Raw genomic sequence first — 19,696 nt, 5'->3', positions numbered from 1 at the left:
GGCTTCTGGACCTCTTGTCTTCAGGAGCACTATTCTTCAGGAGCACTATTTCTTCAGGAGGGCTTTTACTATCTTCAGGAGCAGCTTGACTTCAGGAGCGCTTTCCACTTTCAGGAGCGTATTGCCTTCAGAATCGTCTAAGCTTCATTTTCTTTTGCTCTTTATTTGCTCATTCAGAACCAATTAATGATGTAACTTTTTAACTGTGGTCCTGTACACTTGAACAAATATTAGCTAGTCCAATTTACAATTTTTAATACCTTGTTATCATCAAAACTCTTTGAGGTTCATTGTTAAACACATTTTGTTCCAACAATCTCCCCCTTTTTGATGATGACAAACAATAGTATTTAAAAATTTTCAATTGTTGTTAATTTAATTAACGAGTTGACTTTGGGGTTTCTGAGGTTTGTAAGCTCAGAGTCTGAGGTTTGTAAGCTTTAACTCCCCTTGAGTCTGATAGTCTTTAAGGTGAGGTTTGTAAGCTCCCCCTATGTTCTATCCAGGTTAATTAAATTCATTTTTCACACAATAATATCAGAGCTTAAAAAAAAAATTAAAAGAATTGACTTATAGATAAGAAGAATGGTTCAATTAATTTTTATTTGAAGTTTGATACTCCCCCTTTTTGATACACCGTTTTAAGGTTAAAAACAAAAAAGGATAGAAATTTTCAAAATTTTCAAATATTAATTAATGGGGCTCAGAGCCTTTAAATACTATCACATATACTCCCCCTTTTGTCATTAGCAAAAAGACATAAACAAAAAGAAGAGATGAGAAAAACATAAGATTAAAGGTTCAGAGCATAATTCAAATAAATTTAAAGCATGTTAATGATGGCGATTTTCGCAAGTGTACGAAATCGTGCAAGTAGTAAATTTAAAACGGTAAGACCGAGTGTCGAACTCGAGGATCGCGTTATACTGTCGAATAATATTTGTGACTTAGTTGAACAAAAAGGTATGAGATTGGTTTGATAGCAATAATGAAAATTAAGCAAGGTAAAATTGTTTGAACTTTATAATAATGAAATTGTCAGGGATGAGTTTCACTAGATGACTATCTTGAGTTAACAAATTGAATATGACAATTGAATCGGCTTATCGAATCATTACCGAATCCTCTAATTTATTCTTGCCCTAATTCCTTAGTGACAAAATCTTTAATCCTAAAATAACCCCTAATTCCTTAGTGAATTTAAGATTAGAATTAAGCATGAATGAACAAGAATTCTCAAATGGTTTCAAGGGTTTGCATCTATTCCTAGACTACAAAGGCAAGAATTTCTTATCTCAAAGCATTTATAAATTCCACTTCCGTTTCACAATATAAACCATAAATCAATTTAAAGGTGATCAATCAATAAAAGCATTAAGCATGGAGATAAGAAAAATGATTCAATAAGTTTCATCAATAATCATAATCAAATCATACGACAAAAGTATTCATCTAGGTCTACTCATCCCCAACAACGGAGGGTTTAGTTACTCATAACAATTAAACAAGAGAAAGAGATTAAAGAAGAATTACAAGAACAATCCATGAACGATTCTTGATAAATCTCCTTCAATGGTGTTGTAAGCCGCCTCCTCTCTGTTTTCTCTGCTAGGTCACAAGTTTCTCCGCTCAATAATAATAAAAAGATGCTTTCAATCTGATTAAAAACGTATTTATAGCATAACAGGCCCAACACGGGGCGCTTTGGACCCGACTAGGGCGCCTAGCGCCGGTGCACAGCTTGAAAATCACGAACAATCGCAGCGCTGCGCTGCTGCATGGGCGCCTAGCGCCCACTTCCAGAGAGCTGGCGCCTCTGCAATGCTCTCCTGGCGCCTAGCGCCCTCTTTAAGGTGTCTGGCGCCTCAAAAACGTGGTTCTGGCGCCTAGCGCCTGTTGGCCAGCAAGAATCTATCAGCAAACTTTAACCAAACATGTATCCATCCACTTTGAAGCTATCTTCTGACTCACCTTTTATCCGTCTCCATTCCTACATAACCAAACATCCTTGGAGCAAGTCAAATGTTCAACAATCATGCAATAAATTGCAAAGGAGATCAGCACAGTAAAACAATTAAAAACACACGAAAATAAGGAGAAATAAGTTATGCAATCACTCAAAAGAAACTTGGTTTAGAGGTAAAATTGAAGGCAATAACCTACATTTTTGTCGGTTATCACAACCCCAAACTTAAACATTGCTCGACCTCGAGTGATGCAAATGAAAAGCATTGACTGTCAGTTCCTAATTCCTAGCATAATATGAAGACGGCAGACATTGAATTTTTTTTTTTTTTTAGTGGGATTTCCTCAGGTATGGTTACTAAAGCAGACATCTAAGTCATCCCCTGACGAAACAGCTTGGATCATTCCCCACATAGGTATATGGTGTGTGTGTGTGTGCAGATCACTTTCTTCTTGCTCCTGTGTAAAAAAACATCACAATGAATAACCCTAATCATGCCACTAAACATATGAATCAAATGACCATTTTCTTTCACATAAGCTAGATGGGAATTTTTGTTTCGTTGTGCTTCCCACACTAATTTATGCTACTCTATGTGCATTTCAGACTTATATTCACCAACATGATTCTTGTTATTCCTTACTATGCAAATTTCCACTCTCACTAAAGTTGCAACTTCATGTAATTACCAAATGGGATTTTTCACAAGGCTGCGTCGTAGGGGGACTAACAGAGCCTACTAATTCACCATAAAAGTCATCATCGGATCCTAACTCAACCTGAACAAAATACTTAATTCAAAAGATAATTGCTACAAATGAGAACTGACAGAAACTACTTTGACCTATAACTCCTAATGACATAGAAAATAAGTGCACTAATTGCAAGTTCTAAACAGGAAAATAAAAGATAAAGAGTTAAGCAGAGATGAAATTAATTGATGAAAGTAACTCATGTGCTTCTCTCTCCCGGTGAAGATAACTAGTCCTCACTGAACTCTTCCCGGTCACTTCCTTCTCCGGACTCTCCACCAACCTCTTCAGTTTGAATTTCATCTGATGATTGCACCGGCATAGGGACCCAACCAACAAGTTGATCTAACTCCTCTGATGTTCGTGCTTCTGGAATAGTTACCTTCAAGCTCTTACCTATTACCCCTAGCGCCTTCATGACATCTTCATATTGGATTTGACCAGCTCTACGAAGGGCTTGCACATTTCCTTCTAAAACATCAATTCTCTCCTCACGACTTTGAGTGGTTTGGGCTGATCGGTGGGAGCTCTCTACACCTGACTGCCATCGAACCCTTTTCCCTTTTGGCTCATCAACATCGTCATCGTCATCCACCCCACAGTACTTGCGGACATAGTTCCAATCAATAACAGTATGTTTCTTCAAAGGAGGGAGAGATTTCATGTCAACCTTGGCCTTTTCACATAACAGGGTGATCAACCGAGGGAATGCCAACGCATTTGTGGCCGAGTTGGCGATGTTTTGAATCTGAGCATGAATAATTTTCCCGACATCAATTACTTTCCCGGTCATAATTGCTGAAATGAGGGCAGCTTTCTCCACTTTAATATCTGAAACATTCGAGCATGGAACTAGATTGGACCCAATATATGCTGACCAAATTTTTGGTAAAGGCACAAGCGACGAAGAGGGAAACTTTTTGGGCTTTCCGGTTGAATCCAACATCCAGTAAGTTCCATCCTTACATAACTCCTTCAAGAGGCTAACAGTGTTGACATTTTTTTTGAAGGCTGGCCATTCATCCCTAGTTTTGGGTAACTTGCTTTTCAACAGGGAATTAATAGTGTCAGCATCAAAAGAAATGTGTTTCCCTCTCACAAAACTTATCCCTTTTTGCTTATCTTTCTGTGGACAATACGCGTTGCAGTAGAACTCAACGACTAACTCAGCATATGCCTCCTTTTCTCCTGGATATGTCACTAAGTACTCCCAACCTCTCTTCTCAATCTGAATAGGGATTGGAGGCATATCATCTCCGGGTATCGAGAGCACCCTTTCATGAATGATACTCCGACGAGCAAGTAACCCCTTTCTGCTTTCACATTCTACAGAGAGAAACTTTTTGGCATCGAATTTTGGCACCGATGTGGCAGTTTTACCTCTTCCTGTTCGAGACATGGGATAATCTACAAAACAAGGTAGAATAAATGTTGTTTCACACAAACAGGTCAGTAGCTTCTTCACAAGGTGAGTTAGAACCCAATTCTCAGTCATTATCAACTTAGTTAGACAAATAACCTTCAAACTAGTGTTCCTTTGTATCAGGAAAAATATCAAACACCTAGAGGGCATCATGAAAATTATAACAACTAATACCAAGCATTCAATCTCATAAATTAAACCAAAAATAAAAACCACAAGCAGCAAATTAACATTCAAATTAAAGTGACAGCAAATTACATCAAGCAATTTCACATTCAAATTGAAATCAAAGAGTTGAAGAAACTTACTTGTGGAGTTTAGAAAACTTAACAAAAGAAAGGTGGGGATTCAGTGAAGAGAAGGACTTATGCAATTGATGCAAGAGAAAGAAGCCCCTGTTGTTTTGCGTGAAAAGAGAACAGGGAAAGAATGGGCATCGATTTTTTTCGGTTTTGTTTATAATATACTTTTTTTTTTTTTTTTTTTTTTAAAGAAAAGTAAAAAAAACAAATAATAAACACAATGAAAAGTTGCAACGCAACTTCAATTTTTTTTTTTTTTTTTTTTTTTTTTTTTTTTTAAAGAAAATGACTACAAACTTAAAACAAGAAAAACGAAGAAAATTAATTAAAACAAAGTCTAAAACTAACAAACTATTATGAAAATGACGAGTAATCGCAACCCCAAACTTACTATGTTGCTTGTCCTCGAGTAACAGAATAGCTAAAAAGTCAAAGTTTGCACAAATATGAAAAATTTACTTACCTTTCCGAGAGGGTGCTCAAATCCTTGTTTGTCCCACCTCAGACGTTGACTAGCTTACCACTTTCGCTCAAGCGGGGCAGACTTAGAGAAGATAGCTTATTCTTTCAACCACACTCTTTTCCCTATTCTCTTCCTCACCAATTCTCAAAGCCAGTGGGGCTGGTCATATCGCATTTGCCCGCTCAACTCAACATGTTAATGCATTTTCCTATGAACTTGAAAAAATTCTAAACAATCCTTCAAAGTCAAGTACCATCACACACACTTTAGAGGTCTTTCAGGGTTGTAACGTGGCTTGGGTTAAGGGTGGATAAATTTGGGAAAGTGGACTAAACAAAAGAATTGGAGTTAGATACACACTATGGATCCCTAAAAATTAAAGTACTTCCAACCTTCAATCTCTTTGCCAAAACAACATGGGAACTAGTAAAACTGCTTATTCATTATCTACATTTTTTTTTTTTAAGAGACCAATTTATTTTATTTTTTGATTCCTTGGCTCTTATTTTTCTAAATTTTTTTTTTTCTTCTGTAGACCCCCTTTTTTTTTTTTTAAGTCTACCATTTTTCATATTTTTTTTTTTTGTTTACCAAGTTTTACTAGTACCTCACCCTAAACTTACAACGTTGCTAATTTCAAAGGCAACCCCAAACTTAGTTTTAAACTCAATACCAAGTACCTATGGTTCTATCTAACTCCAAAGAAATTAAACAAATGTAACATTTTGGGTTTAAAACTTGTGACACGGTTTGTCACGAAAACAACAAAGAATTTTTGCATGGAGGCTCAAAGGGGTTAGCAAAGGATAATCATAATAATCAGGGTGGCTTGAAAAGGCTCAGAGTACCAAACAAGTGCCTCGTGTGTATGACAATACGACCAATAGACTGTAGAGAACTAATGCAAACTCGAGGAAAATAACATTGAAACATGGATACTCACAAATGAAAGAAATATGGTAAATAAAATGGAAAGTATTTGGCTCAAATTCCTCACCAGTTATGCTATAGAGAAAAGTAGTGGTGATTCTGATGAGCATCTTCCGCAGCAAGCCCCATAGTAATGCTCTTGAACTTTAGAAGTAAGCTAGCCCTCTGTCTTGATGGTAAAAACAGCTCTCTGAGACAAAAACAATTTTAATGAATATTTTTCATTTTTTTTTCTTTTTTTTTTAAATGGAAAGGTTATGAAATTCATGCACTTCAACAGGCATTGTTACAACTGAGTAGCAACCAAGGGTGCAACATCATCGACACTTGCATAATTTAACTAAACTTGACTCAAAAGATTTTTTTTTCTTTTTTTTTTTTTTATATAGACAAAGACTCGACTCAACAAAGACTTGACTCAAAACACAATTTTTTTTTTTAACTCAACAAGAATAAAAAAAAACAAAACAAAAACAAGGAAAAAGATAACTCCCTCAGATGGGTTGCCTCCCATCAAGCGCTGGTTTACCGTCCTAAGCTTGACGCACCATTTTTTAAATGGTTTGCAATGTGATGGACTCGGTTGGACGCTCAGACTCTCCCCCATAGTATGGTTTGAGTCTTTGTCCATTCACCTTGAATGTTCTTTCTGAGTCTGGATCCTTCACTTCAACAGCACCATATGGGAAAACTTTTGAAACTTTGAATGGACCAGACCACCTTGATTTCAACTTTCCGGGAAACAATCTCAACCTGGAATTGAAAAGTAGAACTAGTTGCCCTTCCCGAAATTCCCTATTTTGGATCTTTTTGTCATGCCATTTCTTTGTTTTTTCTTTAAAAATTTTGGCATTTTCATAGGCGAAATTCCGGAACTCGTCCGACTCATGAAGTTGAAGAATTCTAGATTCACCCGCTTTAGACAGATCAAAATTTAGGAATTTGGTGGCCCATAATGCTTTATGTTCTAGTTCCAATGGTAAGTGACAAGATTTTCCATAAATAATTTGAAAAGGAGACATACCTATAGGAGTTTTGAATGCGGTCCTGTATGCCCACAAGGCATCATCAAGCTTAAGTGACCAATCCTTTCGGGACGAGTTCACAGTTTTTTCAAGGATTTGCTTGATTTGCCTATTTGACACTTCTACTTGGCCACTTGTCTGAGGGTGGTAAGGTGTGGCAATCCGATGATGCACATTGTACTTTTTCAACAACGCCTCCATCTTTCGATTGAGGAAGTGGGTGCCTTCATCACTAATTAGCGCTCTAGGTACCCCAAAGCGTGAAAAAATATTTTTCTTAAGAAAGGCAACCACTACTTGAGCATCATTGGTTTGTGTGGCAATTGCTTCTACCCACTTAGAAACGTAATCCACTACCACCAAAATGTACATCTTTGAGCATGAGGATGGGAATGGTCCCATGAAATCAATTCCCCATACATCAAAGATCTCCACTTCTAACACGGGGTTTTGTGGCATCTCGTTTCTTTTTGAAATATTTCCTGTGCGTTGGCAGCGGTCACATTTCTTAACATAGGTGAAGGCATCTTTAAAAAGAGTAGGCCAGAACAGGCCTGATTGAAGGACTTTTGCAGCAGTCCTATCCCCACTAAAATGTCCCCCATAGCTGGAGTCATGACAGTGCCACAACACCTTTTCTTGTTCATCTTCGGGGACACACCTTCTTAACAAACCATCGACCCCCCTTTTGTACAAAAATGGTTCATCCCACACATATGACTTGCAGTCATGTAGGAATTTCTTTCGTTGTTGGGAGTTAAAGTCAAGAGGAATAATCTTACCCACCATGTAGTTCGCATAGTCCGCGAACCACGGCACCATCGTAAAAGCTAAGATGTGTTCATCAGCAAAGAGGTCCTTGATAGGCCTCTCCTCCTCTGTTTCATCCATCTTCTCCAGGCGAGAAAGATGGTCAGCTACCGTGTTTTCCGATCCTTTCTTGTCACGGATTTCTAAGTCAAATTCCTGCAATAACAGTATCCACCTAAGAAGCCTTGGCTTAGATTCCTGCTTAGAAAACAAATACCTTAGTGCAGCATGATCAGTGTAAACAATGACTTTAGACCCTAACAAGTAAGATCTAAATTTATCAAAAGCATAAACAACAGCCAGAAGTTCTTTTTCAGTGGTAGCATAGTTAAGTTGTGCTGGATTCAAAACATGGCTGGCATAATAGATAACATGCAACAACTTATCTTTTCTTTGACCAAGTACTGCCCCAACAGCTATGTCACTTGCATCACACATAATTTCAAAAGGTAGTGACCAATCAGGTGCAATGACAATAGGGGCAGTGATCAATTTTTGCTTCAAAGTATTAAAAGCATTCAGACACTCATCATTGAATTGGAAAGGAATGTCTTTGACAAGCAGGTTAGTAAGGGGTTTTGCTATTTTTGAAAAATCTTTGATAAACCTCCTATAAAAACCTGCATGGCCTAAAAAGCTTCGAATGCCTTTCTCATTAGTGGGAGGAGGAAGTTTTTCAATTACTTCAATTTTAGCTTGGTCAACCTCTATCCCCTTGTGAGAGATTCGGTGACCCAAAACAATTCCCTCTCTCACCATGAAATGGCATTTTTCCCAGTTTAGGACTAAATTAGTTTTTTGACATCTTTCCAATACAAGAGATAAATTATGCAAACAATTATCAAAAGAAGAGCCAAAGACAGAGAAATCGTCCATAAAAACTTCGATATGTTTTTCAAGCATATCGGAGAATATGGACATAACACACCTTTGAAACGTGGCAGGGGAATTGCATAGCCCAAATGGCATCCTCCTGTAAGCAAATATCCCATAAGGACATGTGAAAGCAGTTTTCTCCTGGTCCTCTGGTGCTACAGCAATCTGGTTGTAACCGGAGTAACCGTCCAAGAAGCAGTAGTACTCATGACCCGCCAACCTCTCAAGCATCTGATCAATGAAAGGTAGTGGGAAGTGATCCTTCCTGGTTGCAGTGTTCAGCCTTCTGTAGTCTATGCATACTCTCCACCCAGTGACTGTGCGAGTTGGGATCAACTCATTCTTCTCATTCATCACCACGGTTGTCCCGCCCTTTTTAGGAACAACTTGGACAGGACTAACCCACGAACTGTCTGAAATGGGATAGATGATACCTGCTTCAAGTAGCTTGACAACCTCTTTTCTGATTACCTCCTTCATGGCTGGATTGAGTCTTCGTTGTGGTTGCACCACCGGCTTGTAATTATCCTCCATCAAGATCTTATGCATGCAGAACGTAGGACTTATGCCTTTCAAGTCATCAATGGACCAGCCTAGAGCTCCCTTGTACATTCTAAGCACCCTTAATAGTTTCTCTTCTTCAAGTTTGCTCAAACTAGCACTTATGATAGCTGGGTACTTCTCTTTCTCACCAAGGAACACATACTTCAAGTGAGGAGGTAATTGTTTGAGTTCAACTACCGGTTCTTTCTTTGATTTTTCCACAACTTCTTCTTGAGGATGTAATTCCTCCCACCTAGTAGGGGTGCGACGGTTGTGGGATGGGCAGGCCTCTAACATAGCTAGAACTTCACATTCATGGGGGTCTTCACTTTCTTCAGCAACCTCTGGTGGTAAACTCAAGACTCTTTCAAGTGGTAAAGCTGGCACTTCTTTTTGTAATTTTTCTTTTACAAAGGATTTGATCATATTTACCCTATAGCATTTCTCCTTTTCTTCAGGATGTTTCATAGCTTTGAGTACATTTAGCTTGACCACTTCATCAAAGAATTTCAAAGTCAATGTACCATCTTCCATATCTATCAAACACCTTCCAGTTTGTAAGAACGGACGTCCCAGTATCAATGGGATGTCATCATCTTCTTCCATCTCAAGAACAACAAAATCTACCGGAAAGATGAATTTATCAACCTTCACAAGAACATCTTCAACTATGCCATAAGGAAATTTGTAGGACTTATCTGCAAACTGCAATGTCATCCTTGTATCTCTTACCCTTCCGATGCCAAGTTTCTTGTAGATGGACAGCGGCATCAAGCTCACACTAGCTCCAAGATCAATCAAAGCTTTCTTGAAAGTTCTATCCCCAATGGTACAAGGAATAGTGACACTCCCGGGGTCTTTTAGTTTCCTTGGTATTTTTCTTTGTAAGACCGCACTACACTGCTCGGTGAGCATCACATCTTCATCATCAATTGTTCTCTTCCTTGAAAGGATGTCCTTCATGAATTTTGCATATGAAGGCATTTGTTGGAGAGCTTCAGCAAATGGGATGTTGATTTGTAACTTCTTGAACATCTCGATGAATTTTGCAAAGCACTTCTCATCTTTTTCTCTCTTCAACCTTTGAGGATAAGGCAGCTTGATTTGTGGCTTTGGGAGGTCATCGTTCTTTTTCTTTTCTGGCTCTTCGACAACCTGAGTATCAACAACATCACGCACTTCAACCTCCACTTCAATTAATTCAGGAGATGAGTCACCTTCATCATGTTTAGCTTGAGATGATAGTGATTCATCCCTCTTCATGCTTCTTGTGGTAACCATGTTCACATTTTCATGATCCCTTGGATTGACGACAGTGTTGCTTGGAAGGGTTCCTGGAGCTCGTTGTGAGAGTTGTTGAGCAATTTTCCCAACTTGAGTTTCAAGATTTTTGATTGAAGCCCTTGTATTCTTTTGAGCCTCTCTGGTTTCTTGAGCTAAGGAATTCATGTTGGATGCCATTGCTTCTATAGCTAACTCCCAATCAGCCTTCTTTGGCGCTTGGTTTGATGGACCCCCTTGATAACCCCCTTGTTGTTGATTTTGAGAACCACCTTGCTGATTTTTCCACGAGAAATTTGGATGGTTCCTCCAGCCTGGATTATATGTATTTGCAAAAGGGTTATTTCTAAATTGGTTCCCTTGACTGCTGAGGTAGTTCACCATCTCCACTTGGGTTGCATCCATGGGCACATCACAATGCATAGTGAAATGAGGGCCAGCACACCAATCACATTTGACAGTGTTCAATTGATTCACCGGAGCCACTTGGGGTTGAGCTAAGTTAAGTGCTGCCATTTTCTTTGACACTTCAGCAGCTACTGCATCTTGAATCTGCTTACCAGTTAGTATGCTTTGAGCATTTTTGAGCTCAAGTTGATTCAGATCTATGAGTCCTCCCCTTGTACCACCAGTTCTATCATACATCTCCATTTGTTCATTAAGTGCAACAGCTTCAATGATTTTGATTATTTGAGAGGCGGTTTTGAAATTGATGGAACCACCGGAAGCTGTGTCGAGAACTTGTCTAGTAGCCAGACGTAGACCATTACAAAACATCTGCATTTGAACCGTAGTATCAAAGTTGTGCTCGGGACATGCTGAGATTAACTTCTTGTACCTTTTATAAGCTTCTCCCAAGGACTCTCCCTCTTTCTGTTGAAAACTGGAAATGTCTTGTCGCCTTCTTACAAATAGAGCTGTAGGAAAGAATTGCTCCAAGAACTTGTCTTCCATCTCATTCCAAGTTGTTATGCTACCAGCCGGTAAGGAGTCAAACCACTCATATGCATCATCAGTTAAAGTGAACGGGAACAGTCTCAATCTTTTTGCTTCCTCAGAGTGCCCTTGTACCTTAGCTGTCTCACAAAGTATCAAGAAACTCTTCAAGTGCTTGTTGGCATCTTCATTGTACTTCCCCGCATACTGATTCTCCTTCAACTCCCGCAACAGACCGGGATTGATCTCAAACTTGTTTACCGTCACAGGCTGATTAGTGATGGTCAGCCTGTTTCGGTTTCTGTCTCGGGCCCCATAGTCTCCTAGAAGTCTTTCTTCAGGTTGGGGCTGTGGCTGTGGCCCTGGTCCCTCCGCCATCTCTTCGTCTAACTGCTCGTCCGTGTCAACCTCTACTCCGCTGGTCCCTTCCTTTTCTCGAAGTTTTCGGAGTTTTGTTTCTTTCCGGATTGCTCGGCAGTACTTTTCAACTTCTGGAATAAAGGTAAGTTCAGCTGAGGGCTGGCCTCGCATACAAGGTTAGACAATGAGTGAGTACTAATATTAAAACAAAAATAAAAACAATAATTTTGTTGCAGAGCAAAAAATTTCAATTAAGAAAATAAAATTCAACAGTGATTTGGCAATCCCCGGCAACGGCGCCAAAAACTTGATGGCGATTTTCGCAAGTGTACGAAATCGTGCAAGTAGTAAATTTAAAACGGTAAGACCGAGTGTCGAACTCGAGGATCGCGTTATACTGTCGAATAATATTTGTGACTTAGTTGAACAAAAAGGTATGAGATTGGTTTGATAGCAATAATGAAAATTAAGCAAGGTAAAATTGTTTGAACTTTATAATAATGAAATTGTCAGGGATGAGTTTCACTAGATGACTATCTTGAGTTAACAAATTGAATATGACAATTGAATCGGCTTATCGAATCATTACCGAATCCTCTAATTTATTCTTGCCCTAATTCCTTAGTGACAAAATCTTTAATCCTAAAATAACCCCTAATTCCTTAGTGAATTTAAGATTAGAATTAAGCATGAATGAACAAGAATTCTCAAATGGTTTCAAGGGTTTGCATCTATTCCTAGACTACAAAGGCAAGAATTTCTTATCTCAAAGCATTTATAAATTCCACTTCCGTTTCACAATATAAACCATAAATCAATTTAAAGGTGATCAATCAATAAAAGCATTAAGCATGGAGATAAGAAAAATGATTCAATAAGTTTCATCAATAATCATAATCAAATCATACGACAAAAGTATTCATCTAGGTCTACTCATCCCCAACAACGGAGGGTTTAGTTACTCATAACAATTAAACAAGAGAAAGAGATTAAAGAAGAATTACAAGAACAATCCATGAACGATTCTTGATAAATCTCCTTCAATGGTGTTGTAAGCCGCCTCCTCTCTGTTTTCTCTGCTAGGTCACAAGTTTCTCCGCTCAATAATAATAAAAAGATGCTTTCAATCTGATTAAAAACGTATTTATAGCATAACAGGCCCAACACGGGGCGCTTTGGACCCGACTAGGGCGCCTAGCGCCGGTGCACAGCTTGAAAATCACGAACAATCGCAGCGCTGCGCTGCTGCATGGGCGCCTAGCGCCCACTTCCAGAGAGCTGGCGCCTCTGCAATGCTCTCCTGGCGCCTAGCGCCCTCTTTAAGGTGTCTGGCGCCTCAAAAACGTGGTTCTGGCGCCTAGCGCCTGTTGGCCAGCAAGAATCTATCAGCAAACTTTAACCAAACATGTATCCATCCACTTTGAAGCTATCTTCTGACTCACCTTTTATCCGTCTCCATTCCTACATAACCAAACATCCTTGGAGCAAGTCAAATGTTCAACAATCATGCAATAAATTGCAAAGGAGATCAGCACAGTAAAACAATTAAAAACACACGAAAATAAGGAGAAATAAGTTATGCAATCACTCAAAAGAAACTTGGTTTAGAGGTAAAATTGAAGGCAATAACCTACATTTTTGTCGGTTATCAGTTAACCATCTTCAAAAATTAAATAAACAGGTCATAGCAAGCATTATTATCAAAGCAAATAACAACACACATGATATAAACAGTTAATGATATTCAGAAGCAAGAAGAATTCAGAAGCTTATAATATCAGAAGCGAAAAGAAGCTGAATCAGAAGCAAAGATGAACCAAGAATATCAAAAGCTTAAAAAGATAGAGAAAAAAAATGCGACTATGGGTTTGGCTTATTTCTCTAAGATCTTCTTCAGAAGCTCTTGAACATCAGCATACTTCTTGTCCATCTCCTTTTTGTAGTTGTCTTCTCTGATCTTGGCTTCTTGCATATCAGTTTCCAATTTAGAGATCTTCATCTTCTGCTCTAGTAGCTCTGTTTCAAGCCTTTCATTTTCTTCTTTGAGCTTCTTGTTCTCCTGAGCTAGAGCCAGGTTAGGTGCATCATTCTTCTCCAGGATCTCAGAAGGAATAATCAGATGCAGCTCCTTAGGCAGGAATTCATCAGGTTCTCTGCCTCTGATACTGAGTGGATTCTTCACCCAAGTACCAAGAACTTCAACATCTCCAGTATTCTCTTCTATTCCATTCAACCAATCTTCCAGCTTCTGCTTGGCTTGCTCTTGAGCCTCAATGCAGGAATCATGCAAAGCTGAAATCAGGTTGACGACCCTTTCTTTTATCCTCTTCCATTGCTTCTGATAGCTTATTGTATGACCCAAGTCATTTCTACCTGCTATCAGTCTGAGAACTTCAGAAGCAATATCTTCCCACACATCTTGTAGTACTTGAGAATCCAGGAAAATGGTGGGAGGTGAAGGTTGTTTAGAGGGTTTTGGAGGGGCTAAGTGTACAATGGGTAGGTTTGATGATGATTGGTCATTTGTAGTTAAGGATTGGCTAGTTGATGGTTGGTCAGGAGTGGGGTCAACTACCATATTAGAGGCATGATCATCTTGATCATCCTCAGAGTCTGTGTCCATATCACATACACCAGTATGGTGGGTGATCTTGATGACTTGTACTGGTGAAGAAGATATAGAAGCATGAGTTGGCTCAGGAACAATGTGTTCAGGAGTGGCAGTTTCAGATGCAGGTTCTGGTATGGATTCAGGTTCAGGAGTGGGTTTAGTAATTGGTTGTTCAGGAACAGTATGTTCGGGAACAGTCTTTTGAGGAGTGACTTGTTCAGGAACAGATGGTTCAGGAACAGTTGGGGGTGATGAAGTTGTAGGGGTGAAAAGGCTTTTTCTGGTGAAGGTTTTTGTTGTGGGGGGTCTTCTGAAACAACTTTATCAGAAGCAGCTGCTTTTGGAGTTGTCTCAGAGGCTTTTCCTGAGGTTGAGTTAAAGCTAGATTGGGGTAGTTCACCTAGATAATGACTTTCTAGGTGGTCTAAAAAAGAAGTGTCTTCAGAAGGAATAGAGGATGTGGTACAAGATGTGTGAGAAACTTGAGGTACCTTAGATAACATTGCTGAGTTATCTACTGCTTCTGAAGTTCCAAGATTCTGAACTTGCTCTACATTTTCAGCATCAGCTTCATCCACGATTAGCATCCTTTCTCCTTCCTCTTCTCTTTCAAGTTCTTTCATGGCTTTCACTTCTCGCCTATTTGCTAAAAAGTCATCAGAATGTTCCTTAGCCATTCTCTTCATGGCTAGAGTCACTTGAACCATGGAGCTTTTCTTGTCAAGTGGAGCCTTCTTTCTTTTCAGCTTAGGCTCTGCCTCTTCTTCCTCTATCTCATCCAAAGCTTCATCCAGTTTTTCCTTGTAGTAAACTGTTTCAGCTTTCCCTCTCTTTCTCTTAGCATCCTTCTTTTGCTTGGGCTTATTATCAGTGGCTTCTGACGCAGTAACTCCTTTAACTTTCTTCCCTTTGGTCTTAATAGGAGTAGTTACCTCCTGAGAGCTTGCATCTTCCTCCAAGACATACTCAACTACAAATTTAGCTAAAATCTCAGGATTGCTCTTCTTAACGATGGAAGGAAAATCCCTGATAATTTCAGATTCAGCTGTAGTTATTTCCAACCATTTTTCATCTTTAGGGGCTGTCTTAAAATAATGCATGGAATGCAAGGTCCTGCTACTTATAGTCTTCTCAGCAGTAGAGGCCTTGAAGCATTTGTCAGATGCATCCCTTGATTTCTTCAGAACCTTCAGTACTCCTCCTTGGTGGAAGATTTCAGACAATAATCTTCCATAGGGTTCTTGTTTTCTTCCTTTGATAGTGCCTTCATTAATTGCCCAACAGAGATGATCCAAGACATATCTTGGGAAGTTGATCTTGTTCTGAGTTGCCATGAAGTAAATAGCTAGCTTCTGTTGGAAATATGGTTGATCAGATCCTCCACCTCTCTGAAAGAAACAATCAGTGCAGAACTTCACCAACATTCTGTGGTGAATCTTCATTTCTGATGTCTTGGCTTTTGGATTCCCACCCAGAAGCAAGTTGCAATAGCTTTGCAGAAGGATATCTTCCGTCTTTACTATTTCTTGGAATCTTCCTTCTGCATCCACTCTGCATGCTTTAGCAATTATCTCCTCTATGATGGTTACAGGAATACCCATCACTTCAGACCTTATCTCAAGGCTACTGAAGGAAGTGGGATTCAACTCTATCTCCATCTTTTTCTTCTTCGACCCAGCTTGTTTCCCTGCTACCTTCACAGGCTTTCCATTGACGATTTCAGCTCTTAACCAGAAATCTTTGACCAAGTTCACATAAGTTGGCCCATTTAGCATCTTGAAGTATCCGGACAGCTTCTGAGTTTCTACATATCCTTCCATGTCCACTTCGTACTTCTTAAGAAAAGCGAAGTCCACTGGCGATTCTACTTGGACGATTAAGGATTTCCATGGAATATCCATAGTCTTTTCTTTGTAGACTGACCCGGATCCTGATGCGCCTTGCTTGCTTGAAGTAGATTCTGAAACTTCTTGTTGCGAGCTTGATGATGCCATTTGATGATGATTGAAGAAGATTTAGAGAATTTAGGGTTCTAAGGTTTTTGCGCTTACTTCGCAAGAGGTTTGAGAGCAAAAGTGTTTGTTGTGAGTGAGTAGTGTGTGAATTGACAAAGTGTTAAAAGTAAAAACGATTGCAATTCAAAAGAGACAAACAAACATAACATTAATGACAAATTGGGGGCGCGTGAAAAGTACTTTCAAAGCTATTAAATCATCATTGCCCTTTTAGTTATACACCAACACATACAGGCCACGTCAGAAGTTCACAGAGTAACTACCAAGTTAGTGGGCCAGAAGTTACTTTTAAAAAGTAACTCCCAACGTTTCCACTAATTCAACTATTCAGAAGCAATAAATCCAGCTTCTGGACTTCAGATGCTGACGTCATCATTATCAGAAGCGAGTTTTCCTCAGAACCTCAATAAAGAGCTTCTGATGGACTACTGCTTCTGAACTAACTTCAGAACCTAAAATCCTATTCAAGAGCAAGCAAGCATTTAATCAGATACAAAGTGCATGTTTAAATTTTTCTTTATAAAATCAAATCATTCAACAGTTAAAGGCTTAGTAAATATGTCAGCCCATTGATTTTCAGTATCAATGAATTGTATATCTAAAATTCCTTTTTGAACATAATCTCTGATAAAATGGTGTTTGATTTCAATGTGCTTAGCTCTTGAATGAAAAATTGGATTTTTAGACAAACAAATAGCAGCAGTATTATCACAATAAATGGGAATACTGTTAGCAATTATCTGATAGTCTTCCAACTGATGTTTCATCCAAAGTAGTTGTGTACAACAACATGCAGCTGAAATGTATTCTGCTTCTGCTGTAGACATAGCAATAGTTGTTTGTCTTTTGCTAGCCCAGGATATAAGATTATCACCCAGAAATTGACAATTGCCACTGGTTGACTTTCTTTCAATCCTATCACCAGCATAATCAGCATCACAGAATCCAATTAGCTTATAATCTAAGGATTTCTTATAAAGGAGTCCAAGATTAGTTGTTCCTTTCAAATACCTGAAGATTCTCTTGACAGCAGTCATATGTGATTCTCTAGGATCTGATTGGAATCTTGCACACAAGCATACACTGAATAAAATATCTGGCCTAGATGCAGTGAGGTATAACAAAGAACCAATCATACCTCTATACAGCTTCTGGTCAACTTTAGCTCCTTCAACTTCTTTGCTTAAGGTGCACGTAGGGTGCATTGGAGTGTTCATCACTTTAAAATCTTCAAGCTTCAACTTCTTCAGAAGCTCCTTTGTATACTTAGATTGATGAACATAGACTCCATATTTGCATTGATTAATTTGAATGCCCAGGAAGAACTTCAGCTCTCCCATCATGCTCATTTCAAATTCATCCTGCATTAACTCAGAAAATTCCTTGCAAAGAGATGCATTAGTAGAACCAAATATTATATCATCAACATATATTTGCACAATAAGAATATCTTTCCCAAGGGTCCTTCTGAAGAGTGTTGTATCAACCTGTCCTCTTTTAAAATCATTCTTGATTAAGAAATTACTTAGTCTATCATACCAAGCTCTGGGAGCTTGTTTCAAGCCATATAGTGATTTCTTCAGTTTAAAAACATGGTCAGGATATTTAATATCCTCAAATCCAGGAGGTTGCTTGACATACACTTCTTCTTCTATGACACCATTTAGAAATGCACTCTTGACATCCATTTGATATAATATTATGCCATGATTAACTGCATAGGAAAGAAGTAACCTGATTGCTTCCAATCTTGCAACTGGAGCAAACGTTTCAGTGTAATCAATGCCTTCTTGTTGACTATACCCTTGTGCAACAAGCCTGGCTTTGTTTCTTGTTACTTCACCTTGCTCATTCAGCTTGTTTCTAAATATCCATTTTGTTCCAATAATGTTCTTGTGCTGAGGTTTGGGTACCAGATCCCACACATCATTTCTTTGAAATTGATTCAACTCTTCTTGCATAGCTAGGATCCATCCATCATCTGAAAGTGCTTCATCAACTGTTGTAGGTTCAATCATTGAGATTAGTCCAATCATTGACTCTACTTGTCTGAAATGTGATCTTGTTCTTCTTGGACTATCTTTGTTTCCAATGATTAGCTCCTCAGGATGTGAAGACTTGTGTTTGAATGTGTTTCTAGGAGGATCTGCTTGATGTGAGCCATCTTGTGCTTCATCAGAAGCAGTTTCATCTTGCGCTTCTGATGTGGGTTCAGCTTCTGGACTATCTTCAGATTCAGCTATCTGATCAGGTTCTGGAGTAACTTCAGGAACCTGTATCTCTGCAAAACTTTCATCTTGCTTTGAAGTTTTATCTTCAAGCTCCTTGTCATCAAATTTAACGTGCATAGATTCTTCAACACAGAGTGTTTCTGAATTATACACTCTGTATGCCTTTGACCTTTCAGAGTAACCTAAAAAGATTCCTCTTTGGGCCTTGGCATCAAATTTCTTTAGGTAGAGCTTGTTGTTCAGAATGTAACATGTACATCCAAATTGATGAAAGTAAGAGATATTAGGTTTTCTTCCTTTAAAGAGTTCATATGCTGTTTTCTCCAAAATAGGTCTAATATAAATCCTGTTTTGAACATAACATGCTGTATTCACTGCTTCTGCCCAAAAATGTTTAGCCAAATTGTTTTCATGGATCATGGTTCTGGCCATTTCTTGTAAAGTTCTATTCTTTCTCTCTACAACCCCATTTTGTTGTGGAGTTCTAGGAGAAGAGAATTCATGGATGATTCCATGTTTTTCACAAAAAGCTTCAAATGGCTCATTTTCAAATTCTCCACCATGATCACTTCTGATTTTCAAAATTTTTGACTCTTTTTCAGTTTGAATTTGTGTGCAGAAGTTACTGAATACCTCATATGCATAATCCTTACTTTTCAGGAATTTCACCCAAGTCCATCTGTTGTAATCATCAACAATGACTAATCCATATTTACTTCCATATAAGGATGCAGTACTCACTGGTCCAAATAAATCAATATGGAGTAATTCTAAAGGTCTTGAGGTTGAAACAATGTCTTTGGTTTTAAAAGATGATTTCACAATTTTCCCTCTCTGACATGCACCACAGAGTGCATCTGAATGATAGTCAATGTCTGGTAGCCCTTTCACAAGTTGTAACTTACTAAGCTTAGAGATTAACCTCCAGTTAGCATGTCCCAACCTTCTGTGCCACATCCATTTCTTATCATTCACTGATAGTAGGCAAATCACCTTCTGATCAGCCAGTTCAGAAAAATTGATTTTATAGACATTGTCAACTCTCTTTCCCTTGAACACAATGGATTTGTCTTCCTTGTTGATTACTGTACAGTTGGGTTTTTCAAAAAGCACATCATAACCATTATCACAAAATTGACTAATGCTCAAAAGGTTATGTTTAAGACCATCTA

General features: G+C 38.6%; 2 protein-coding genes across 2 annotated transcripts; both read right to left on the bottom strand.

The window, feature by feature from the left end:
• Positions 1-1,396: 1,396 nt before the first annotated feature.
• LOC146904662 (uncharacterized) lies at positions 1,397-4,579 on the bottom strand. Its single transcript, XM_085724410.1, has 2 exons — positions 4,450-4,579; positions 1,397-4,125 (listed from the first exon to the last, which is right to left on the bottom strand). The coding sequence occupies exon 2, from the start codon at positions 4,115-4,117 to the stop codon at positions 2,948-2,950; it is 1,170 nt and encodes a 389-aa protein (XP_085580536.1). The 5' UTR covers positions 4,118-4,125; positions 4,450-4,579; the 3' UTR covers positions 1,397-2,947.
• A 1,698-nt stretch (positions 4,580-6,277) lies between these two features.
• LOC146904661 (uncharacterized) lies at positions 6,278-12,082 on the bottom strand. Its single transcript, XM_085725661.1, has 3 exons — positions 9,397-12,082; positions 8,885-9,018; positions 6,278-6,481 (listed from the first exon to the last, which is right to left on the bottom strand). Exons 1-3 carry the CDS (start codon positions 11,836-11,838, stop codon positions 6,391-6,393), a joined length of 2,667 nt encoding a protein of 888 aa, XP_085581787.1. The 5' UTR covers positions 11,839-12,082; the 3' UTR covers positions 6,278-6,390.
• Positions 12,083-19,696: the final 7,614 nt, after the last annotated feature.

The sequence above is a fragment of the Medicago sativa genome, chromosome 7 (assembly GCF_051527215.1).
Source record: "Medicago sativa cultivar Bolivia chromosome 7, Bolivia_mono, whole genome shotgun sequence".
In the NCBI taxonomy this organism is placed as follows: domain Eukaryota; kingdom Viridiplantae; phylum Streptophyta; class Magnoliopsida; order Fabales; family Fabaceae; genus Medicago; species Medicago sativa.
The sequence above is the reverse complement of the archived record's forward strand: the minus strand, read 5'-3'. Positions and strand labels throughout refer to the sequence as shown.